At 38.8% G+C, this 26,561-nt stretch overlaps 1 protein-coding gene and 1 non-coding gene across 2 annotated transcripts in view; one reads left to right on the forward strand and one right to left on the reverse strand.

The window, feature by feature from the left end:
• Positions 1 to 26,561, reverse strand: part of USP13 (ubiquitin specific peptidase 13) — a 117,673-nt gene that overhangs the window by 72,812 nt on the left and 18,300 nt on the right. The window contains exons 2-4 of the mRNA XM_060639274.3: positions 22,184 to 22,309; positions 10,318 to 10,378; positions 917 to 1,038 (exon numbers count right to left, since the gene is read on the reverse strand). Coding sequence (XP_060495257.1) covers positions 917 to 1,038; positions 10,318 to 10,378; positions 22,184 to 22,309 — 309 coding nt within the window. The remainder of the gene's footprint in view (positions 1 to 916; positions 1,039 to 10,317; positions 10,379 to 22,183; positions 22,310 to 26,561) is intronic.
• LOC132684497 (small nucleolar RNA SNORA81) lies at positions 25,641 to 25,798 on the forward strand. Its single transcript, XR_009612706.1, has one exon. It is a non-coding gene; the product is annotated as a small nucleolar RNA SNORA81 (small nucleolar RNA).

Here is a 26,561-nt window from a genome sequence, read left to right on the forward strand (position 1 = left end):
AGAGGAAAAGAAAGGGAAGAGAACAAAGCAGAGAAGGATGGGGTGGGGGAGACAACACAGGAAAGAACAGGAAACACAGTTGTGTCCTTGTAGGAGGACACTCCACGCCCCTTCACAGCCTCAAACTAAAACAGAACCTGGCTTCCTCACAACTGCTCAGGAAGATGAAAGTCATTCCACAGAAACAAAAACAAAAACAAAAACAAAAACAAAAAACAAGGGAAGGGAAGAGAAAAGAAATCCACCACTAAATCTAAATGTTAAAACCTAGAAAGTAATCTTAGTCCTCATGAGGAACAAAACTTTCAAGGAGTCTCACATTACCACAGAGCTCCCGCAGACTTGTGATTTGTAAACGTTTGGTTATTTTTATAATCGTGTTGCGGTTGTTTTGGCGGAGGAGTCCTTATTTCTCCCCCAAACAAAATCTCACACGGAGGGCTAACATGCAGAAGATAGAAAAATATAGCCACTCCTCTCATGAGAAGACACCCCTCTCCAGCAGCCCCTGCATATCTCAGGGGCACAGTGTGAAAATCTAAGCAACAGACTGTGAACTACAAGCAGCAAGAAGCCAGCTCGCCTGGCGGAGGCCAGCCCACCTTGGTGGGGAGACAGGGGACCAGCTCACGGAGCAGGAGGGGGGAGCCCGGCCACCTGGGGGGAGGCCAACCCAATGTTTGTACAGCACCGGGAGTAACGCGCAGCAAAGGGTATCTGGCCCAACACTACTGAGACCTCACCCTGCAAGACCCTTTCACAGAGAAGAAGCAGTATGCTCATGATCGTGCTCATTCTCCTCTTCTCTCATTCAACCCTCCTTCCCCACCTCCACATGCACACACACCGCACACGCACACACACCTGACACAGAGAGTCACGCGCATCTAGCTAGCAGCCGTGCACACTCACTGACCAGGGCTGGTAACTCCTCAATATTTGGTAGTGCTATTTCATAGTGGTCTGGGAATATAACAAGTTTGGCTTCATCTTCATATTCATAATCGTCGCTATTTAAATCGTCATCAGTATCTAGATCTGAGGAGAAAACAAAAACAAAGAACAAGAAGTGAAGAGAAAACATTCTACACCAAGGCAACACTCACTGGGAAAGCCAGAAATCCACAGCAATGACAAACAAAGGTCATGACATTTACGATTCCCTCCTCTGACAACCATCCATCTGCCCCAAACCAGGAGTAAATGTAGGTCTACCATCTTTCCTAAGTTATGAATACTTACTAATAAGTGACAGATGTATAAAGGCTGAGTCCGATCATACAGCTTTACAATTAAAATAGATACACGTGCTAGATATTCAATTCTTAAAGATTTTTAAAGGAATAAATTGTTAACTATGATTTGCCGGGTACCAGGCTCCTGATTGCGTAAGAATGGGTTGGAATGTCTTTCGTAACACTGTAAGATGGAAGAAAGCACAGGATTTCAGAAGTGATAAGCCAAGGTTCGATCCCAGCTCCAAAATTTAATGTAACTTTGAGCAAGTCACAAACTCTCTAAACCTTAGTTTCCTCACGTGTAGAATGGAGATAACAGCTCTTACCTCACACAGTTCACACAAGGGTATGTAAGAAATTGTAGACAAGAGATCAGGCACATAACGGGTAGTCAATGAATGAGGGCTATTTTTTAAAAATAAAATGTCAACCTCCCTCTCTCTGTCTCCATCTCTCTCTCTGTCCCCTTCCCCCTCTAGGAGTTATTAAAATACTGCATTGTAAGCCAGAGGGGAAAACTCCATAATATAACTAGTCCTGTTGTCCTCAGGCTGTGCAGAATTTTCAGTAAGAAAACTGAGCTCCTCTAGCCTGTTATTTATCAAGTCATCACCTATCTGCTTGGCTAATCTCTGCTAAAGGTTAGGTGAAGGCTCAAGGAAATGTCTTGTCACAGTATTTCCTTGGACATTTCAGCCTTACATTCACATGGATGCCAGGATCCCAGATCATGTTTGTATATTTAGATGTTTGGAACTATGGTGACAAAGAGCGATTGAGCCATATTCCACTCACACCACACATAAACAGGTACACAAACATGGGTCTATAGATAGGAAGAAGTTATTTTCCCAGACGAAGCAGCTGCCTGAGAACCAAAGGATCTAGGTTCTGTTATTACCTTCTTGTTTGCCTCCAATCACAAACTTAGTATCTTTTTGTATACAGCGCTGCTCCTGAATTCTCAAAAGGAAGGCAGTGTTAAGTGGAAAATGAGATACAGGGAAATACAGTCTCAATAATTTTTAATAAAAGGTCCAAATACTAAGAATCAGAAATATCAAAATAAAGAAATAACCAACATTATTTGATAGCTGTAAGTGTTCAAGTTGACAAAAAGCAATGTCAAAGATGATTCTAAGAATTTAAGAAGTCACTAAAGGCATTATTTGCTAGACGGAATGATGCCCAATTCATGAATCATTTAATAAAAGCAATTAGATCTTCAAATTTTTTTTAAAGTCACCAAAGGCATTTATTTAAAGGAAATGATTCACAGACATTCTACATGTAATAAAAATTTAGATGCCCCAATATCTATAATTTTAAAAATTAGAACCTAAATGTTCAATGAGAATGGTGTTGAACCCAACAGAATATTATTTAAATATTTATTTAGACTATGTAGAAACATGGAAATATTTATCCTATGGCAATGTTAAAAATACAAAATTCATCTTCACGGTAATGACAACTTTGTAAAAGTTATGCCCACAGACAAGCAATAGAAGGAAACCTGAACAAATGAAAACAGTGGGTGTGTGGGCTTTTTTCTATTCTTTAATCTTTATATCTTTTATGACAATTTTAAGGAACCAAAGTACAACCCTTTTGTTTTTGTGTACATATTGGGCTCATATAACATATTATCTAAGCGCCTTTTGTCCACAGAAAACACACTCATTTAATGCTAAGTCAAATCTTACCTGGCCGAACACAATGATAAACTAAGTCCAAAAAAAATCCTGCTCTGTCATTTACTAACTATGTAATCCTGGGCAAATTCTTTCCAAGTTCATTTTCCTCAGGAGTAAGCTATGAATAATGTTATGTACCCCCAAAAGATTGTTGAAAAGATTAAACAAGATAAGGTTCTAAGGCATCTAATATAGGATCTGGCAGGTATTAGGGGCTCCACAGATAGCAGCCGCCATAATCACCATCAACACCTTCTCTACATTCCTGACAACCAACATAATCAAAAGTGCCTCCCCTTCCCTTTGGTTACCCAGCTGCAAAGCAATCCTGAAATAAGTTTCAGAAAGACCATGACATCACGTGGGGATCCTTCTATGAAATCTCAGTATGGAGAAGATATGAACTTCAAATGCTTCCAGACTGTAAGCTGTCACAGCAGGAAACGAGTCTTATTCACTTTACATACCCCCAGCCCCTGCACAGTACCCAGCACATACCACACACTCAGTAAATGTCTGTGAAAGGAGACTCCAGGAAGTTAAAGACCCCAATATGCTACGGACAACAGCTAAGCAAGACCATCAGAAGGGTAGTTGTGGGTTCGGGGTTTATTTAATTGGTAACTGATATGTGTTTAACAATAAGCAAAACTGCTGTTGTACAAAAAGCAGAACTTTACTGGGCTTTTTTTTTTCTTTTTCTAAGTAGGCTTCACACCCAATGCAGAGCCTAAACTCATGACCCTGAGAGAGCAAGACTTGAGCTGAGATCAAGTCAGACACTTAACTGACTGAGCCACCCAGGTAACCCCCTTTGTTGAGCTTTTTTACACTTAGTTTAGAGTTGCTTTTTTTTTTTTTAATGTTTATTTATTTATTGAGAGAAACAGAGTATGAGTCGGGGAGGGTCAGAGAGAGAAGGAGACACAGAATCTAAAGCAGGCTCCAGGCTCTGAGCTGTCAGCACAGAGCCCGACACAGGGCTTGAACTTACAGACTGTGAGACCGTGACCTGAGTCGAAGTCGGACACTTAACCGACTGAGCCACCCAGGTGCCCCTGTTTTTATTTTTAATTCAATGGGATGGAAGGGGACATGATCTTTCCCAAACATTTTTATCCAAATGAGAGAAAAGTCAGCAGAAGTAACTTACACTCTGATTTTAAGGGACGAATCTATGGTTTCTCCTAAATATATATGACCCCACAGTCCTAAGTATAAATCTACAATTTCCAAATTTCTCTAATTAGAGTCTTACCACTCCCCAAAATATCTAGTTGAGGAACCTACAGAGAAATTATACCCTAAGGACCAGTAGGACTAGGACCCCCACCAAACCTCTCCCAGCAGGTACTTTCCACTATGGCTATTAACTGGCAATACCTGGATGGTCTCTTTTTCTAAATCTAAAAACAAACAAACAAATAAATAAATAAAATTAGTCTTTATTTTATTTATTTTTTGAGAGAGAGAGAGCAAGAGAGAGAGAGCATGAGCACGTAAGTAGAGGAGGGATAAAAAGAGAAGGAGAGAGAGAATCCCAAGCAGCCTCCACACTCAGCACAGAGCCCAACGCAGGGCTCAGTCTCACAAACCTCGAGACCATGACTTAAGGCTGAAATCAATGCTTAACTGACTGAACCACCCAGGCGCCCCTTAAAAAAATTTTTTTAATATCTTTTCCCAATTCTACTTCAATGACCCTCTCAGATCCCTGGAAGAAGTGGCTGGGACCACAGCCATTTCCAAGAAGTGACTTGCCTAAGCTGGGAAGAAGCACCATGGAAGAAAAGATCCCTGTATCAGACCAGGGCTCTGACGCCCAGCTCAGAGTTCTCCCAGCCTGACCAGATTAACTAGTTTGTACCCCACAGGTGAGCAGTTTGGCTGCTCTAGTGCTGTGAGGTCTGCACTAGGTGGGGGAAATCTCCTTGAACACAGACCCTGTTCTGGGACCTACTTCAGAAGGAAATGGCAAAATGGAGTTCACTAGAACCTTCTGGCCGTTACAGGTACAGTTGACTTTTCTGAACAGGCCCACTCCTAGAACTTTTTACAAACGCTCTGTTTTCAACCTACTTCTCATCAAGTATGAATGCTAGGGCTAAAACCAAAAAGGTGGAAATTCAAGTTCTCTGAGGTTTAGTGACGGTTCTTCAATGTCCCAGACTTCAGACACAAAAGAACTTGACTCATTTACTCCTACTTGTGAAAGTGGTGGAAAGGAGGGGAAGTCAATAAAAATGTGAATATTTAACACTATTTATGACATACCAAAGATATGCATTAAACGTACTAGCAAGTATTTACACATTTATACACATTTGTAGCTTGACTGTAAAAAAGTATGTAAGATGAGGCCAGAACCACATCATGAGTCCTGGGGTATTCTTTGAAGATCCTGGACCCCCTTATATTCCCCCCTTCTCTCCTTCCATCTCATAAAACAGTAAGTTTTGAATCAGCTTAGCCCAAAAATTCACAATCTCTCATACTGTTGTAAGTTATCTTTTAAAAGACAATCTAATAGTATCCCTCTCTAGCTTAAAAACATTAACACAGAGCTACCCACTTTCTCAGTACACAGCAGCGTAAAGCATCCCAATGATTTTTGCACAGCAGCCCTAAGCCAAAAGAAATGCCTAAGGGCTCTGTTTATTTAGTAGTTAGGTCCAAACAACTTAATAAATATTTATGTTCTAATGATTTAGTAACCATTTGAAAAAATAAACATAAATTGAAAGAAATGTTTTATTTCACTCTTAACCACAATCCCTTATGTGTGCACCTGTTGGGCACTGCACAACTTCTTGAGTCAGATGTTAACACTGCCTCCCTCATTTTCTGTTCCACATTTATCTTCACATGGTACCTCCCTTTTACCATAGAAACCACCGAAAAATCAGCTTTACCAAGAGGTGAAGTCACTGAAAGGACTATAGGATACTCAAATAGTAAAACTACAGCAAGTTAATAGGTCATGCAATGTAGTGCTCGCTTCAGCAGCACATATACTAAAATAGGTCATGCAATGTTCAAGTACCACTGTCGTTTCCTTGAAGAGTTAAAAATACCTTGTGGTGCACCTGTGAACTCACTGTAGCACCCTAGGGTGCCTCAGAGTACAATTTGGAAACTAAGTGTTGATGGTTCCCAACTGCCTATAGGAAAAAATTCTAAAAGCATGATATATGTCTATACTATTGCTGGGAAAAATATAAAAGATATATAAAAATGTGCAAACAGAAAATACTGTTTGTCTCTGGGGAGAGTAACCAAGTAACCACGAGACAGAGAAGCAAGAATAACTTACTTTTCATTATACAGCCCCTCATAACTTTTCAATTTTAAGCTGTGTCCAAAAAACATTGTTCTAAAAATGTTTTTTAAACCCTAAATATAAAAAGTAAAAATTTAAGTGATTCAAAAATTAATAATTGTCACTGTTGATTTAAAAAATAAAAAAATACACCAGCTAAAGCTAGAGCTGAGGCAAGGATCTTTAACTGTGACTTCGCCTGAATGGACATCAAGGTAATCGGGAAGACTGACTTGAATGTTGAAGGGCAAGATGGTGCTCAGGAGACCTAGATAAGCCATTCAGCACCAGCTAATGGCCTCAGTTTCCCTTATAAAATCTGGAGTCATAAATGAATGATTACAATGTCACCATTAGGCCAGTGGAAAAGGAATTGGTCATCAAGTCATGAAGCGACTGGGGTACAAGAAGCTTTGATGAGAACGCGTGAGTCAGCTGCATCTATTTTATGAGGGGAAGAGGAGCATCAGGATGACATTTCAATAGCAATGGAAAAGTGCTTTCCAGTCACAGAAACAAAGAGACTATATAAGAGAGTTCTGCGTTCTCTTCCTCTCCAAGAAGAGACAACCCAACATCCCTTTTAGGTAAGGAGTCTGTGGCAGAGGCTACCAGCTGCCTCCCAGTAGTAACAGACTTTACTCAATGACGCCAGCTAATAAATTTTACGTACTCTCCAGTCTCCTGTACAACACATGGTACAGCCACGTGACCAAGTTCTGACCAGAGAGGTGTAAACAGAATGTTGCTTAGGGATCTGTGAGAAGGCTGACAAAAGTAACGACCATGAAGAGACCATGAAGTTAGACTCACAGGCCAGGATGGAGGGTGAAGCAGAAATATGGGAAGGGTCTAGATCCTGATGAACATGAGGGCATCCCATTAGCCTAGACTTGATACTTCCCTACATCCTCTACATGAGAGAGAAATATACATCTACTTTATTTAAAGTCACCAATATTTTAAGTTTTCTGTTCCATACACCAGATCTAAGCCTAATGTGGTCCTTCACTGAAATTAATGCACAGGCCACATCAACTTGAAAACAGCTGTGATCAGTGTAACAAGAGAAAAGTCACTGCTATTGGGGAACATGAAGCATCATATCAAGGGAGCTATAAAGGTGGGCTTGCAAAACCAAATTCTTACTCAGATGAAGTAACTAACTTCATTTGTGAAGCATCTGGGTAACAAACAATAGAGAGAAACAGGGCCTAGGCAAGCCCCAAAGTACCAATGACGTTCGAATTTAAAATTTTTTTTAAACCCGGTACAGTCCAAATAGAATATCTTTGCTGGACTGTGAGTTTAAGGGATATTCTGTGGTTTCCTAAGATATGGAATATTGAGTGAACACAGACCACAGTCTATAGAAATGGATCGACTGGAATGAAATGGTAGGTTAGCATTCCCCAATGAAAGAGGTCCACACACTATAATGCACAAAACCTCAGTGCTTACTTTTGGCTTAATTCTTAAAATAGCTAAGGGGCACCTCGGTGGCTCAGTTGGTTGAGCATCCAACTTCAGCCTAGGTCATGCCCTCGTTCCCGATTTCAAGCCCCACATCGAGCTCTGTGCTGACAGCTCAGAGCCTAGAGCCTGTTTCAGATTCTGTCTGTCTCTCTCTCTCTCTCTCTCTGCCCCTCCCCCACTCACTCTCATTCTCCCTCCCTTTCTCTCTCTCTCTCTCAAAAATAAATAAAACGTTAAAAAATGTTAAATTTAAAATAGCTACTTTACCATACCCTCTACCACCAAAATGATCACTAGAGAAATCAAACTGCAAGGTCTTTCAGGCAAAAGACACAAAGGCTAAAGGGCAGGAAGTCAGCTAACATCTTCATTCAATCAAGAAAATAATGAAAAATAACAACAGTAATCAAAAATGTTTAATTATTTCCACCTCTAAGAATGCCACGCTGATATCATTTAATTCAGAAGTTACATTATCTCTGCAAGCCAATTTGACAATAAATTTCATATGAAAAAAAAGTTACATTATCTCTACTAGTAGAAGGGGGCCTGCGGCTAATAACCAAAGCATCAGAATGCATACAATCATTTCAGCTTTGAGGCCCATTCTGAGCTGGTTTGGGGTTAGCTGGTTGATTTGGGCTGTGGTCCAAAGACCATAGAGAGGTGGGAAAGATTGGTCAGTCTGGAAAAGCCAACAACAGATAAGCCTCATAAAGTAAACCACTACTGAAAATCAGGACAGAAGACTGCAAGCATGAGCTCAGTGTAGAGTAACAGAGAATCAAGGCAGGAAGGACACTCAGCTCCACGACTGTTTCCAATGGATTTCCTTTCCAAATAATTAATGTGTCTTTTCATTACAACAGTAGCACATGTTTGTTATAGAAAAACTTTAAATACAGATAAGCAAAAAGAAGAAAATAAAAATCACCTCAATCCCACCACTGGAAAAGAGCTACTATTAACAATCTGGAATATATTTTGCCAGATTTTTCTGGACTCTCAATTATATACGTATACGTGTATGTATATACCCACACATTCATGTACACACACATACATATATGTACACACATGCATACACCCATACACACATATACACACACGCGCATATATTGTATAGATTTTTTTTACCAAAATGAAATCATAACATGCAAACAATTTTTAAATTTCTTTCAAACAATAATCCTAGGCATTTAGGGATATAAACTTGCTTGTTCAAAAATGATCAAACCACTTTTTCTCCTGGCAAAAACATATCAGAAGCTTAACGTGAAAAATTATCATGATTATAGGATATAGAAATTAATGCTCATTAGCATGAATAAAACTGGCTCTTCTAAATGAGGGAAAAGAAAATCACTGCTAGGCACATACCACAGTAATCATTGTGGCAGGCAAGATCCCATGACAGATGATAAAATTAGTGCACAAAACTGGGGCGCCTGGGTGGTTCAGTCGGTTGAGCATCCGACTTCGGCTCAGGTCATGATCTCGCGGTTCATGAGTTCGAGCCCCGCGTCGGACTCTGTGCTGACAGCTCTGAGCCTGGAGCCTGCTTCAGATTCTGTGTCCCCCTCTCTCTCCGCCCCACCCCTGCTTGTGCTCTGTCTTTCTCTGTCTTTCAAAAATGAATAAACATAAAAAAAATTTTTTTTAATTAGCGTGCAAAACTTTGAAGAGAAACAAGATATCAGCATAGTCTCAAAGTATTACTCCCAAGGTATTTATTAATTACACTGAATCTTCACAGTGGAGAAACCCAGCAGACACACCACCTTAAAAAGGGATCAAGGTTAACAGCACCGATATAAAGACACCTCAGCATCACATGCCCCCAATATCATGCACTGAGGAGGGCACATCACCTCTGTGGTGTTCTTGCCAAAAATGCAACACTTCAGACTTATAAGGAAACAGACAAAACCAAATTGAGGACCATTCTACAAAAATAACTGGCCAATACTCTTCAAAAGTGTCACAATTATTAAAGACAAAAAAAAAAAAAGACTGGGGAGCTATCAAAGATTAGACAGGACTAAGGAAACATGACAACTAAATACAACATGGGATCCCAGGAAGAAAAAGAAAGAAAGAAAGAAAGAAAGAAAGAAAGAAAGAAAGAAAGAAAGAAAGAAAGAAAGAAAGAAAGAAAGGAAAGAAAGAAAGGAAAGAAAGAAAGAAAGAAAGAAAGAAAGAAAGAAAGAAAGAAAGAAGAGAAAACACTAATGGGAAAAAATGGTGAAATCTGAATAAAGTCTATAGTTAGGCTAATATTAAAAAAAGAAAAAATGTCTCTACTTTCAGAGCAGTGAAAAAAGAGAGCAGAAGCAGAATCACAATTAGTCTCCAGTCACTGTAAGTATAATTGCTTCAAAACACTAAACCCAACTAAGAGTACTAGAAGCATCTTTCACCACTATGTAAACACAAAGTGGAGGCAGATCATCCCAAGTTAAATTGGTACCTCTTATCCTTAAACTGAGGAAAAATAAATAACCTATTATTCCAAATCAGACATGCACATGCACATACATACACACACAGAAAATCTGGACACACTATGGATTACTATTTACATTACCTAAAAAAATCTTGGAATTCCTCCTTTTTGGTAAAGCTCCACCAGATGCCCCTCTTACCTTCTGAAAAGAAAATAAGAGATTGTTAAAATGCAACATGCAGAAGAGACGACAGGGGGAGTTGGGGAGGGAAAGGGTTCTCAGTTGTTAACAAAAGGCGAGAGGAAATACTCAACCTGACCAGAGATTCCAGGATAAACCAGAACTTGACCCAAGTCAATGGAGGTAGGTGAAGGGCAATGCTATTGTTCCACCTGATTATTTTCATCAAATTATCAAGACCACTTCTGGAAAGGGACGTAGAACCAGGGATCAAGGTGAACTAGAAATTTCAACTTCAAATTGGCACATGCTCCCAAAAGGCTAGAGTCCATGCCCAATGATGGAACTATTCTGGAGAGATGGTGGTAGATCCCAGAGGGAAGGCTCTTGTTCCCCTGCTACCCACTGGGTCCCTGTGCTTGGTCCTGGGTATGCACAAAAATTACTGTTGAAAGAGCTAATAAATACTGATTAGCTGTCACTGATATTCTGGTCATATTAAATCTCAATCTAACCTCCCTAAACATTTTGGAGCACCAACTAATGGTTAGTTGCCATGTTAAGCTTCGTGTATTTTCTACCTCTGGTGGAAGTACCTGACAGCAATGAAATAAATGTCCATTCAAGTGGTTAAGCAAAAGAAGTCATTCATTACCTTTCTGACAAAAGGGTTTTACTTTTACAAAAAATTTTACTCTCAAACAGGATTATAAAATTTTTTTTTCAAATGGCCAGAATGATATTTCCACATTGTTTGTTCTCTCAGTTATTAGAAAAGAGTACATTTCCAGCGCACCATGGTGTGCTGGTCAAAGCCTGGCATCTTTTCAAGTGGCCACATGTTATAGCAGCATCAAGGCCTTGCTGCTGCTTTAGTTTGTCCCATTATCAGTCTTAAGTCTCCTTTGCCACATTTTATCATTTGGCATTGAAGGGTGACTCATCTTTGTGATTCTCACATTAAGTTTACAGCTTCTACTATAAGTTTATGGTTCACATCTTAAGCATGTGAATATGATAGAACACATTAGCTCAAAAACCTGTCTCTCCAACTACTCGTGCCAAATTCATGTCACCTCTCTTAGAATCCCTCTCCACCAAGGTCTCAGAGCCCCTGCTCCTCTCCCCACCTTGTGCCTGCATCAAAAAAAAGGGGATGAAATAAAACCTGTAGGCACATTTAGCAATCTTAGAGTCACTTGAAATCTCTCTACAGAAGTTTATGGCATGCTTTTAACTTTTCCAACCTGTCTCCTCCACTTCTGCAGGATGGTAGAGGGAGAAAAGAAGGAGAAGGGCTGCATGAAAACCTACTAGAATATGAGGTTCTCCTTGATTGTGAGATCCACACCTTAGACTTGGATTAGATTCACTTCCTTACAGGGGAAAAAAAAACTAGGTCTTCTTTCCAAAAACCATCACCTCTGTGCCTGCCTCAGTCTCCACTAGAAATCAACAGGGTTTGAAAAAAGGCAACTCCTCAGTCAGCAAACATGACTGTGCCCATGGGTAAGGCTCTATGCTGGCACTGAGGCTGCAAAGTGAATGAAGACATGCTCCATTCCTTGATGAGCCCACGGGCACAGTAGGAGAGCATATATACAAACAGCACTATAGATTCTGGTGAGTATTAAGGGAAGTGTGAAAAAGGTAGGATTACAAGGAGGAAATGACAGTTCTTCTGGGGTGGAAGCTGTGGGCAGAGCTGGTCAGATAAGAAGACCAGCAGGTCTGGCATTGAGCGGCTGCTCAGCAAATATTTATTTAATGGATAAATGGATGGATAATGGATAGATGGATGATGGATGAACGGATGAATAGACAAATGGATGGATAGATAGCTGGACAGATGGATAGATGGAGGATGGACAGGTAGATGAATGGATGGATGGATAAATGGATAGATGGAAGAATGATAGATGGATGAAGGTATAAATGGATGGATGATGAATGAATGCATGGATGGATGGGGGGATGGACAGGTAGATGGATGGATGGATGGATGGATGAATGGATCAGTGGATGAATGGATGGATGGATGGATGGATGGATGGAGGATGGACAGGTAGATGAATAGATGGATGGATAAATGGATAGATGGAAGAATGATAGATGGATGAAGGTATGAATGGATGGATGATGAATGAATGTGTGGATGAATGGGGGGATGGACAGGTGGATGGATGGATGGATGGATGGATGGATGGATGGGATGGATGATGAATGGATGGATGGATGAATGGATGGATGAATGGATGCATGCATACATGCATGATGGATAGATAGATGGATATGCTGACCACAAGGATACAACAGGTATAAGAGGAATGAGACATCCCAGAGAGGAAAAACAGCATGTACAAAGGTATGAAATCATAATGTATTCCAGGAAGAAGTGGTTAGATGTGTCTAGAGCACAAAGCTTACATAATAAAAGTAAGAGTCAGAAAGGCTATAGAGGCCAGATCATGGAAGGCCTTGTAATCAAACGGAAAAGAATTTTGGATTTCATCTTGCAACAAAGGGAGATACAGAGATTTAAGCTTCAGAATGCTACAGATACGTGCATTTGAAAAGATCACTCCAGGTGTACCATGAAGACTGGGTAGGATGGAAGGCAGCAAGTTTGAAGGAAAGGAGATTAGTCAGGAAGCTAAAGAATTAGTCCTTTTAAGGGATAATGAGCCCTCAGACAAAAACTACAGGAATGGAGAGGACAGGATGGACTTCAGAGCCATTTGGGAGGTCCAGATAACTAGACTTGGTCACCAACCAGCCATGGAATGAAAGCAGAATCCAAAACGTCTAGGTCTCTAGAATTTAAGATGAAGGACAACTCTGAGAAAGAGGAGTATTCATTGAGTCTGGACACACTGAGCTTGAAGTACCTATGAGGTGTTCAAGTAGGAAAAACCAACTCAGAGTCAGATGGTCAGACTTTGGCTCTGGAAAGATACCGATTAGTAAGTCATGAGTTCAGAGACAGTGATTAAACAAGTAAATGGACAACACTGATGAGGAAGAACAGTTTTCAGAGAAAGATAGTCCAAAGGCACCCTAGGAAGTGTGGATATTTAAGGAATAAATGAATGAAGAGATGCTAGTGAAAGAAAGTCAGAAAAGGCAGCCTAAAAAACAGCAGGAAGCCAGGAAAGAATGGTGCCAAAGAAAGCAGGAGAGGAGCGGTTCCAAGAGGAAAACAAGTTCAAATGCTTGTAAGCAAGTAAAATCAGAGCTGAAACATATCCACCAAGCATGATAAATGAGCGATCACTGCAGCCCTGGCAGTTTAGTGGATTAGCAGGAAGATCAACCGGATGGCAACGCTGAACTTCCAGGGAGGTATAGTAGAGATGATGAGAAGTTTTTAGAGACACTTACTTTAGTTGAAGAATAGGATGACCAAATGAGGACACTATACAGAGACAATTAGTGGTGTGTTCTTTTTGTTTGTTTCAAGTTTTTATATAAATTCTAACTACTTAACATATAGTTTCATATTGGCTTCAGGAGTAGAATTTAGTGATTCATCACTTACACACAACACCCTGGGCTCATCACAAGTGCCCTCTTTAATATCCATCATCTAGATCCCCCATCCCCCACCTGCCTCCCCTCTGATAACCATCAGTTTGTTCTCTATAGTTAAGAGTCTCTTATGGTTTGCCTCCCTCTCTTTTTCTCTTACCCTATGTTCACCTGTTTTATTTCTTAAATTCCATATATGAGTGAAATCATATGGTATTTGCCTTTCTCTGACTGACTTGTTTCACTTAGCATAATACACTCTAGCTCTATCCATGTCCTTGCAAATGTCAAGATTTCATTCTTTTCTTAAGGTTTATTTATTTTTTCTGAGAAAGACAGAGACAATGCATGTGAGCAGGGGAAGGGCAGAGAGAGAGGGAGAAAGAGAATCTGAAGCAGGCTCTGCACTGTTAGTGCAGAACCTGACAGGGGGCTCGAACTCATGAAGCATGAGATCATGACCTGAGCTGAAGTCAGACGCTTAACTGAGCCACACAGGTGCCCCAAGGCTTCATTCTTTTTGATGACTAATATTCCATGTTCCATATATATACTTATGGAATGTATACATATTTATGGAATGTACACATATATACATATATACACACCACATCTTCTTCATCCATTCAGCAATCATTGGACATTTGAGTTCTTTCCATAGTTTGGCTATCACTGATAATGCTGCTATAAAAATTGGGCTGCATGTGTACCTTCCAATCTGCATTTTTGTATCCTTTGGGTAAAAACCTAGTAGCACAACTGCTGGATGGCAGAGTAGCTCTATTTTTAATTCCTTGAGGAAACTCCACACTGTTTTCCAGAGTGGCCACACCAGTTTGCATTCCCACCAACAGTGTAAGAGGGTTCCCCTTGCTTCACAGGCTAGCCAACATGTGCAGTTTCCCGTGTTGTTAATGTTAGCCATTCCAACAGGTATGAGGTGATACCTCATCATGGTTTTGATTTGTATTTCCCTGATGATGAGTGAGGTTGAGCATTTTTTCATGTGTCTGTTGGCCATCTGGATGTCTTCTTTGGAAAAATGTCTATTCATGTCTTCTGCCCATTTCTTAACTGGATTATTTGGGGGGTTTGGGGTGTTGAGTTTGATAAGTTCTTCACAGATTTTGGATACTAACCCTTTACCAGATATGTTATTTGCAAATGTCTTCTCCCATTCCGTTGGTTGCCTTTCAGTTTTTGTTGACTTCCTTTGCTGTGCAGAAGCATTTTATATTGATGAAGTCCCAATAGTTCATGTTTGCTTTTGTTTCCCTTGCCTCCAGAGACACATTGAATAAGAAGTTGCTATGGCTAATGTCAAAGAGGTTACTGCCTATGTTCTCCTCTAGGATTTTGATGGTTTCCTGTCTCACTCACATTTAGGTCTTTCATCCATTTTGAATCTGTTTTTGTGTATGTTGCTAAGTGGTCCAGTTTCATTCTTCTGCATGTTGCTGTCCAGTTTTCTCCACACCATTTGTTGAAAGACTGTCTTGGGGCGCCTGGGTGGCTTGGTCGGTTAAGCGTCCAACTTCAGCTCAGGTCACGATCTCGCGGTCCGTGAGTTTGAGCCCCGCGTCGGGCTCTGTGCTGACAGCTCAGAGCCTGGAGCCTGTTTCACATTCTGTGTCTCCCTCTCTCTCTGCTCCTCCCCTGTTCATGCTCTGTCTCTCTCTGTCTCAAAAATAAATAAACGTTAAAAAAAAATTAAAAAAAAAAAAAAAAAAAAAAGACTGTCTTTGTTTCCATTAGATATTCTTTCTTACTTTATCAAAGATTAGTTGACCATACAGTTTTGAGCCTATTTCTGGGTTTTCCATTCTGTTCCATTGACCTATGTGTCTGGTTTTGTGCCCGTACCATACTGTCTTTATCACTACAGCTTTCAAATATAGCTTAAAGTCCGGAATTGTGATGCCTCCAACTCTGCTTTTCTTTTTCAAAATTGCTTTGGCTATTCAGAGTATTTTGTGATTCCATACATATTTTAGGATTGTTTGTTCTAGCTCTGTGAAAAATGCTGGTAGTGTTTTGATAGGGATTGCATTAAATGTGTAGACTGCTTTGAGTAGTACAGACATTTTAACAATATTTGTTCTTACAATCCATGAGTATGGAATGTTTTTCAATTTCTTTGTGTCATCTTTAGTTTCTTTCATAAGTGTTCTATAGTTTTCAGCATACAGATCTTTCACCTCCTCAGGTTAGGTTTATTCCTAGATATTTTATGGTTTTTGGTGCAATTGTAAATGAGATCAATTCCTTAATTCCTCTTTCTGCTGCTTCATTATTGGTATATAGAAATACAACATATTTATGTACATTGATTTTTGTATCCTGTGACTTTGCTGAATTCGTGTATCAGTTCTAGCAATTTTTGGGTGGAGTCTTTAGGGTTTTCTACATAGGGTATCATGTTGTCTGCAAATAATTCTTTGCTGATTTGGATGCCTTTTATTTCTTTTTGTTGTCTGATTACTGAGGCTAGAACTTCCAGTACTATGTTAAATAACAATGATGAGAGTGTTGTTCCTGACCATAGAGGAAAGCTCTCAGCTTTTCCCCATTGAGGATATTAGCTATGAGTCTTTCATATATGGTCTATATGATGTTGACGTATGTTCCTTCTATCCCTACTTTGTTAAGGGTTTTTATCAAGAATCGATGCTACATTTTGTCAAATGCTTTTTCTGCATCTATTGCAAGGGTAATATGGTTCTTATCCTTTCTCTTATTAATGTGGTATATCACATTGATTGATTTGCAAATATTGAACCACCCCTGAAGCCCAGGAATAAATCCCACTTGATCGTGGTGAATAATTCTTTTAATGTACTGTTGAATTTAATTTGCTAATATCTTGTTGAGAATTTTTACATCCATGTTCATCAGGGATATTGGCCTATAATTCTTTTTAGTGGGGTCTTCTATCATTTGGGGATCAAAGTAATGCTGGTCTCACAGAATGAGTTTAGAAGTGTTCCTTCCATTTCTATTTTTCAGGAACAGTTTAAGAAGAAAAGATATTAACTCTTTTTCAAATGTTTGAGAGAATTCCCCTGGGAAGCCATCTGGCCCTGGACTTTTGTTGGGAGATTTTTGATTACTGATTCCATTTCTTTGTTGGTTACTAGTCTGTTCAAATTTCCTGTTTCTTCCCATTTCACTTTTGGTAGTTTATATGTTTCTAAGAATTCATCCACTTCTTCCAGATTGCACAATTTGTTGGCATATAATTTTGCGTAACATTCTCTTATGTTTGTATTCCTATGGTGTTGGTTGTGATCTCTCCTCTTTCATTCATGATTTATTTGGGTCCTTTTTCTTTTTTTTTTTTTTGATGAGTCTGGCTACGGGTTTATTAATTTTATTAATTCTTCCAAAATCCAGCTCCTAGTTGCATTGATCTATTCTAATGGATTTTTTGTTTGTTTGTTTCCACATCATTTATTTCTGCTCTAATCTTTACTATTTCCCTTCTTCTAGGTTTAGGCTTTATTTGCTGTTCCTCTTCTAGCTCCTTTAGATATAAGGTTAGGTTGTGTATTGAAGACTTTTCTTGTTTCTTGAGGTAGGCCTGTATTGCTATATAATTACTTCTTATAACTGCTTTTGTGGCATCCCAAAGGTTTTGGAAGGTTGTGTTTTCATTTGCATTTGCTTCCATATATTTTTTTTCTTCTTTAATTTCCTGATAAACCCATTCACTCTTTAGTAGGATGTTCTTTAACCTCCATGTATTTGTGGTCTTTCTAAATTTTTTTCTTGTGATTGACTTCAAGTGTCCCAGTGTTGTGATCTGAAAATATGCATAGTATGATCTCTACCTTTTTGTACTTGTTGAGGGCTGATTTGTGACCTAGCATGTGATCTATTCTGGAGAATGTTCCATGTGTACTCAAAAAGAATGTGTATTCTGCTGAGTTAGAAAGAAATGTTTTGAATATATCTGTTAAGCTCTCTGGTCCAGGCTGTCATTCAAAGCCCTTGTTTCCTTGTTGATTTTCTGGTTGGATGATCTATCCATTGCTGCATGTGAGGTGTTAAAGTCCCCTACTCTTATACTGTTATCACTGAGTTTCTTTATGTTTGTTATTAATTGATTTATATATCTGGGTGTTCCACATTGGGGGCATAAATATTTACAATTGTTAGATCTTCTTATTGGATAGATCCCTTTATTATGATATAGTGCCCTTCTTCATCTTTTGTTACAGTCTTTGGTTTAAAATCTAGTTTGTCTGAAAAAAATAATAAAATAAAATAAAATAAAATAAAATAAAATAAAATCTAGTTTGTCTGATATAACTATGGCTAATCCAGCTTTCTCTTGAGGTCCATTAGCATGATAAATGGTTCTCCATCCCCTCACTTTCAATCTGCAGGTGTGTATAGGTCTAAAATGAGTCTCTTGCAGGCAGCATATAGATGGATCTCATTTTTTTATCCATTCTGATATCTTTTGATTGGAGCATTTAGTCCATTTACATTCAGAGTTACTACTGATAGATATTAATTTAGTGCCATTGTATTACCTGTAAAGTTGGTGTTCATGGAGATTTTCTCTGTTCCTTTTTAGTCTTTGTTGCTCTTGGTCTTTCTTTCCCACTCAAAGAGTCCTCTTTAATATTTCTTGCAAGGCTGGTTTAGTGGTCACAAACTCCTTTAGATTTTGTCTGTCTAAGAGTGGTGTTTTTTGTTTTTTGTTGTTTTTTTTTTTTTAAGGTGGGAGGAAAAAGCCAGAAGAGGGAGGGAGACATTGAAGAAAAGGGAGTTAAGGAAGGAGCAAGTTTATGAGGAGGAGGAACAGAGCTGTGAGGACAGACAGAACATAGCTTTCTGCTGGGATGGAGGAACCAGATGCAATGAGTTCTGAGGAGGCAAGACAGGAGTTCAGGAAGTTCCTGTCCAGGGTCCCTGTTTTCTTGGTAAAGTACCAGTCAAATTGTTTTCTAAGGATGGTGAGAGAGGTCGTGGCAGCACCTTGAAGACTGCATCCAGAATCTGGAGTGGGAGAAGGTGCAGGCCAAATTTGCTGGGCAGTGAGTGCGCCCAGCAGAAAGGGGAAGAGCAGGAGTCTGACATGGCCCCAGACCATGGTGGTGCAGAATTGCTCACAGTATGCACACAGAACCCATGATGATGCTGATGGCATGACTGGCTGGAGCTCTGGGGACAGTTAGGCGAGACAAAGGGCAAAGGATCTTTGAAGGCACTGGTGGTAAGAGAATGTTTCAAGTCATGAGAAGCAGGCTTAACAAACAGAAGCAGTGGCCGCCTGGACAAGTCATGGGCCTGGAAATATCAAGGAGGGAGAACAACAGAGTGAAATCAGAATAAATGAGTGACAGAGCTAAACTGAGAGAAGGCTGTAGTCAGGGAGTAAAATATTTAACTGAAGACTTCAGAGGCAGAGTTAACCATGTGAAATTACCACCATTCTGCAATTCTGCCGCAAGCTTAGTGAGCAAGTTATTTCAAGCTTCTGGGCCTCAGTTTCATTCCCCACCCCACCCCAGTTTCCTAAAACTTCATCATTTTATACTAAGACATCTGTTCAGGACAAAGCGGACCTCATAAGAATTGCTATGCCCCACATAACAGGAGCAGTGAATGTAAATCATATAATATCGGGCCAATATTAGACTATTTTAATCATTGAGGTGATGGCTTATCTGACCTCCTGGCCTTTCTTCCTCCTCTTCCTCCTACTCTGCCCACTGTCCAATTTTGGGATCTCTCCTTTGTCTGGAACTTAAACAGAGAATATATTAGGCAGGCTAGCATGAACAATTAGATGAACCTCAAATCAGCACTGACTAGAAGTTCCAACAGTCTACTAGCTATTAGGACTGAAAGCTGAATAGTGTCGCTAAGTATAAAAATCAATACTTGAAAATTAATAACATCCCCAAACATCATCAATAACCAATTAAAATATAGTAAGTAAAAGTTAGCAGTAACAATAGTTACAAAAATTACAGAGCATTTAAGAAAATCTTACAAAATGCAAGCTCTTTTACTGAAAATTACAAAATATTATTGAAGGAGACAAAAGAGAACTGAATACTGAACTGATTCAAAATGAACTATGTCATTTTGAATACTCATTCAATAAATATTTATGAAGCACCTACTGTGTGTTGGGACAGCTAAGTGCTGAGGGCACAGAACTGAACAAAACAGACAAAAATCCCTGCCCTCATGGAGCTTAACCAATGCTATAGATTATAATCTACAAATTCAATGTGATCCTGATCAAAATCTCAACAGGATGTTTTAAACTAGATGAACTGATTCTAAAATCTGTATAGAAAAATAAATTTCTAAACCCAGGAAAGTTCTGGAAAAAGTATTTGTACCACCAGATATCAAGGCTGGCCACACCAATGCAGATTCAGAAAAATAAGATCAACAGAAAAGAACCAAGAGCCCCAAAGCAGACCCAACTATGAATGGCAAGTTAAAATGTACAAAAAGAAAGGACAGATATCATATGTTTTCACTCACAAATGGAACTTGAGCAACTTAACAGAAGATCATGGGGGAAGGGAAGAGGAAAAAAATAGTTACAAACAGAAAGGGAAGGAGGCAAACCGTAAGAGACTCTTAAGAGAACAAATGGAGCGGGGATGGGGGAATGCGGGAGAGGGGAAAATGGGTGATGAACACTTAGGAGAGCACTTGTTGGGATGAGCAATGAGTCATGGAAATGTACCCCAAAAACCAAGAGCACACTTTACATACTGTATGTTAGCCAATTTGACAACAAATTATATTAAAATAAAATAGTTTAAAATGAAAAAATAAATAAATAAAATATACAAAAAGATGATACTATAAATCATTTAGAAAGATTGCACTAGTCTACCACAGCAGGAAAACTCGTTTTCAGTATGGAAAATAAAAAACAGATTCCCATACTTCACACAAATACAATAAACTATAGATGGATTAAAATCCAAAAATGCTAAAACACACATATGCTCATGCAAATACACATGCACTTCAAAAAAAAGTATTAAAAGAAATACTGTTATGACCTTGAGTTGGGAAATAATTTCATAGATAAGATACACAAGGCACAATTCATAAGAGAAAAGGTTAATAAATCTAACATTGAATTCAAAACTTCTGCATAAAAGAATTCATAAATGAAGCAAAAAGATAAGCCATAGACCATAAGAAAACAGGAAAATCAGAGAAGAAAAAACCAGAATGGCCAATAAACATATATAAAGATGTTCAACCCTCACAAAAGGAAATGCCAGTTATTTAGATGCCACTTTACAACCGTTAGATTGGCAAAAATCAAAAGTCTGACCAAGGGTTGATGGGGGGTGGGAAAACAGGAATTGCTAATCAGTGCAGACAGAAGTAGAAATTGAGTGCAACCACTCTGGGGAAAGATTTAGCAATACCTAGCAAAAATGAAAATAAGTACCTCTACAAGCCAGCATTACCACTTTGAGATATACTTATTTCCAAAATAAATCTTACACATGTACCCCCGGGAGAAATGTATAAAGATGTTAATTGTTGCACTATTTGTAGAAGCAAATAAAAAAAGGAAACAATCTAAATGTTCATTAATAGAACAAAAGAATAATAAATGACAAGGTACTCACAAGAGGGAATAACAAACAAATAATAAAATGAAGTAAGTACATTCAGGCACATCGCAACATGAATAGGTTTCAAGAACAATGTGAAAAGATAAAGCTCTACACAGAATTATAAGTAACAGTATGATAGTATGTATCTACATCTTTAAACCATATAAAGTCATTCTACGTATTGTTCATGACTACCCATACGTAAATAAAATAGAATGACCTATATAGGAACGAGAACAAATTTGCAGCCATGGTTACTACTGGAGAGGGAAACAAAAGGGACTCGAACTTTCAGGAAAGCTTTCTCTCGCTCAAAACAAAACAAAACAAAACAAAAAAATCTGAAGCAAAAATATCCAAATGTTTTTTACTTGTGATTTTTGCATTTCTGGCATTATTTTGTGTACTTGTCTGTATTTTTTTGCTTAACTTTTTTTTCATTCAGTCGACCCATGTCTTCTTAACACCAATCAGAAATTCAGAGGAAGAGAAAAATTAAACTGAGTTACACAGGGTTTGGGGAAACCTGTGAATTTCTGCAAAGGGTCCCATTTTTGTTTCCCATCCTCAAAAGGAATGAGAAATCATGTGGGCACAGTAAACTCTCCATGTGATAAACCACACCACGACAATGCCACAGGAAAGATATCAAGGCCAGTTCTCCAAACGTGCAGCTCACCTCTCGCACATGTCTTTTCAGGTGCATGTACACACTCTGTCCAGTTTTTCGAAAATGTCTTTCAACATGTTCCCTTCCAAAGGCCAAAAATGTATTCATGCATACATAGAGTCCACCTTCAGAATTCTAGAAGAAAGAGACAGGTCACAACATTAGCCAAGGATATCTCGCCAAGTCATTTAGATAAAGAAAAGGGAAGGGAAAGAGGGCAAATGATGAAGACAAAGCCCAGCAAAAGGCCACCTGGCTGTTGTAGTCATCTGCAATGACCCTCTGAGGCTCCACAGCCACCCACAGCATCAGCGTCTGCCCCAAACCTGGATTCCAGGTGCTCCGGACAGCTGCTCACAATCTCCCAGTCAGGCAAGAGCCTCAGAGGGCCTGGGAAATAAACGTGCTTGTCGGACTCTCCAAACTTGGGTACGGGACCATAAGGGAAACGAAAAGCTTGGCCAGTGAACCAGCTACCACCACAGCAAGCCTGTCTCATCATTCTCCCTCCCTGATCAGTGCAAGTCTCCAGGAACATAAAGTTTTATATTCTTTTAGCAGGGGTTCTTCGATTCAAAGATATTCTTCTCTTCCTTCAATGACACAGAATATCTGATCGTACCCATTATAAATTAGGATAATTCAATAAATCAATAACTTAATGAGTAAATAATAAAGGATAGAGCCGTCTAATAATCCTAGCTACATATTTTTGCACGCCTGATATGTGCCAGGTGCTTCTCATGTATTATTTCTAATCCTAACAATACTACAAGCTGCTTATTATTATTTCCATTTGACAGTTGAAAAAAAGAATTAAGGGGGCATCTGGGTGGTTCAGTCCGTTAAGCATCCAACTTTGGCTCAGGTCATGATCTCACAGTCCGTGAGTTCAAGCACCACATCGGGCTCTATGCTGACAGCTCAGAGTCTGGAGCCTGCTTCAGATTCTGTGTCTCCCTCTCTCTCTGCCCCTCCCCTGCTAATGCTCTATTTCTCTCTCAAAAATAAATAAAAATTTAAAAAACTTTTAATATTTAAAAAAAATTTTTTAAGAATTAAGGATCAGTCACTTGCCCAAGTTCTCACAGCATAGAAATGTCAGTTAAATTGACTCTATTTCTCTTTGTAGCCTTCTATGCCACATTTCAAATATTATTTAATTACAGACACCCTGTCACAATGAACAGTCAAGGATATTGTTCACATTTTAGATACTTGATTTTCTATGCCAATTTCATCTCTCCTTTTTCTCTCACTTTGCTTAACATGCATCTCTCTAAATTTTGCCTATAAAATCAACCACCTTTTCCTCAATGAAAGTGGATTCTTATTAAGCTCTCATTAGTCTCGCCTCACCACATAATTTTAAAAAACAAATTTTTTTTAAAAACCTGTCAGAATTGATAGCAAGCACCTGTCAAAATTCCTTACATTACATTTTAGTAGAGCACAAATTCAACATCAAAACAGGCATTGATGTTCATTACAAATATATGAAAAATAATTTGTAAGTTCCAGTAACACAAGATTATTTATTTTTTTAATTTCTAATAAAATTCCCCAACACTATATGGTTTATAAGCCAGACATAAAGGAGTCTTATCACAATGAGGATATTACAACAGCATCAGTTCAAATATGTGTCTATTATTGTAGCAAATACATTGCATAAGGCAAGAAAAGGAAAAAAGCATAAAGATCACAAAGAAAGAAGTAAACTGGGTCTCAATTTGCTGATGACATTCTACTCTATATGGAAAATCCTTAAAAATCTAAAAACTACTAACGAGTAAAACTAATACATGAATTTAGCCAGGTCATAGAATACAGATTTATAGGCAAAAATCAATTGCAAGTTTACTCCCTGGCAACAAACACTTGCAAATTAAATTTTTTAAATTTGACTATAAAATAGCATCCAGAAAACTCAGTTATTTAGCTGGTACTTCTGGATAACTTTTTCCCTTTGAAAGAGATCATTTGAATAAAACTAGAAAAGTTCTTCAACTGGAGGCATATTACCTTCACTTGATCATCAAATTAAATATTTTCAAATGTTTTTTTAAAAATAGGTGTTTTTTGCATAGTCATAACCCTTAAAAAACTTGTTATCATTATAATGGCTAGTTATTCATTAAGCCCATTAAATTGAGCACCACATATTGTGATTTTTAAAAAAAACTTCCATTCTCTTCCAATGGAAGAGATGGAACCCAATCAAAAAGAATTCAAACCAGAAGATATACCAGGGAAAATATGAGATTTGTAACCAGGGTCCTGAACTACCACTAATTAGCTCTGTGGCCTAAGACAGGTTGTCATTCAGTCTCTGAGCTTCAGGATTCTCCTTTACAAGCATGGCTGCAGCAATAATTCCCACCTCACATGGTTTCGTCAAGTTCAAAGAGGATGAGATACATTCTATACTATAAAGCATTCATAGCAATTATTTATTATGAGCTACAGGTCTGTGTGCTACACGTATCTCCGATTAGCTCAATCATTTTATAATTGGAGGAAACAAGGAAGAAAACAGTGAGCCAGTCAGCCACACAGGCTAGGGGCAACAGATATTAATCTATCAGAAAAATATGTTAAGCAACGAGCAGGAGAACCAAGAAACCAGCAAGCAGAGGAAGAAAAACGTTCAAGTGCAGCATTTTTCTGGAGAAAAAAAATACACAATAGCTATATAATGCAAGAGTTTATAAAGTAATCTCTAAAATAATCACAAGGTCTTTGCTAATTTCATTGCCAAGACTTCTTGACTTCTTGGGAAATTTGATAAAAATTTAATATACCCCAAACATTCGTTCTCAGTCTGGAGTCACTTGATACTGTCACAAAGTCGATAATCAGAGAGGAAAATGCTTCAGCACTCACAGACAAATGGTCCCACATAGGAAAGGATTCTATTACAAACATCCATGGGTCTCCTCCATCTGACACATGCGGGCCTCTGAAGCAGTATGTGCCTGTCCACTAGGGGCTCTGAGATGGAGGCACTGCCCACAGGACTTGCCAGCAGTACGAAAGCTTCAGGACACAGTGAGACACAAACCCCCTCAAAGCTACCCCATACGGAACAAACACACACTTTAGTCTAATGGTCTAACGTTTTCTTCCCTCCTGCCTTATTAATGTCTAAACAGTGGCCCTATAAGACACTTTCTTTTGCATACAAAGACAGTACTCCATGCCATGTGCTCTGAACAGCTTCTTTCATTAATGATGACCAGTGTATGCTGACAAGTCTATCCCTCCCATTTCCTCTGTGAGCAAAGCACAGAGAATAGTTTTAGAGCCTGGGATCAGAGCTGAGCTAACTGATTCTTAGTTTTCAAACCCTCAACCTCGTGCTCTCATTAACCAGCCAAGCCCCCACTAAGATTACAGCCCCGGAAAATACCCGTAAAGCACTTGCCTTCCTGTGGCCAAGAGTGCAGCCATGAAATCGGGCAGGACCTTCTTTCATATAAGCACTGTGTCAAAACTGCGGAAACTAGGATCACATCTTGGTTTTTGTAATAATGTTGGCAGAGTACACACACTGCACTAGATTGTGAAGACTTGGGGGCCTCTCTCTTAATGTCTTTCGTCTCAAGATTTGATGCAATATGTCTTTAGAAAAAAAATTTTTTTAATGTTTAAAGAAAAAAGTCATTGTTAGAAAACTACCAACGAACAATGAGATACAACTCAAAGAATATCAGGGCAGAATACAAAATAATACTTTTCTCAAGTCATAGTGGTAGAGTGCTTATTAAAACAGATTACAGGGCGCCTGGGTGGTTCAGTCGGTTAAGCGTCCGACTTCGGCTCAGGTCATGATCTCACAGTCTGTGGGTTTGAGCCCCGCATCGGGCTCTGTGCTGACAGCTCAGAGCCTGGAGCCTGCTTCAGATTCTGTGTCTCCCTCTCTCTCTCTGTCCCTCCCCTGTTCATGCTCTCTCTCGGTCTCAAAAAAAAAATTTTTTTAAACAGATTACAAATGAAATTCATATATATTGCATTAATATTTTAAATAAATGGTAGCATATGAATAGAGATTCCAAAAACACATTCTATGGTAACTGCTTAATATATGTCAAACCACAAGAAACACAAAAATAAGGGGAAATCACTAATAAAAGTTATTGGGGAAGTTAGATACCAGTATACAATAAAATTAACCTAGATCCACATCTTATGCCAAACACTGTATGTAATAAGGTCCAGAGAGCTCCAAGAGATAAGCATTTAAAAAGCTAGAAATGAGCAGAATAGCATATTTTATCCCACTTATGAGAGGGAAATAATTTCTGGCCATGAAAATACAGGAGAGGAAGATGGCATAATTGAGTATAAAAATGTAAACACTAATGAACAAGTTTTATACCACATA

Source organism: Panthera onca, chromosome C2, assembly GCF_046562875.1.
Source record: "Panthera onca isolate mPanOnc1 chromosome C2, mPanOnc1 haplotype 2, whole genome shotgun sequence".
Classification (NCBI taxonomy): Eukaryota; Metazoa; Chordata; class Mammalia; order Carnivora; family Felidae; genus Panthera; species Panthera onca.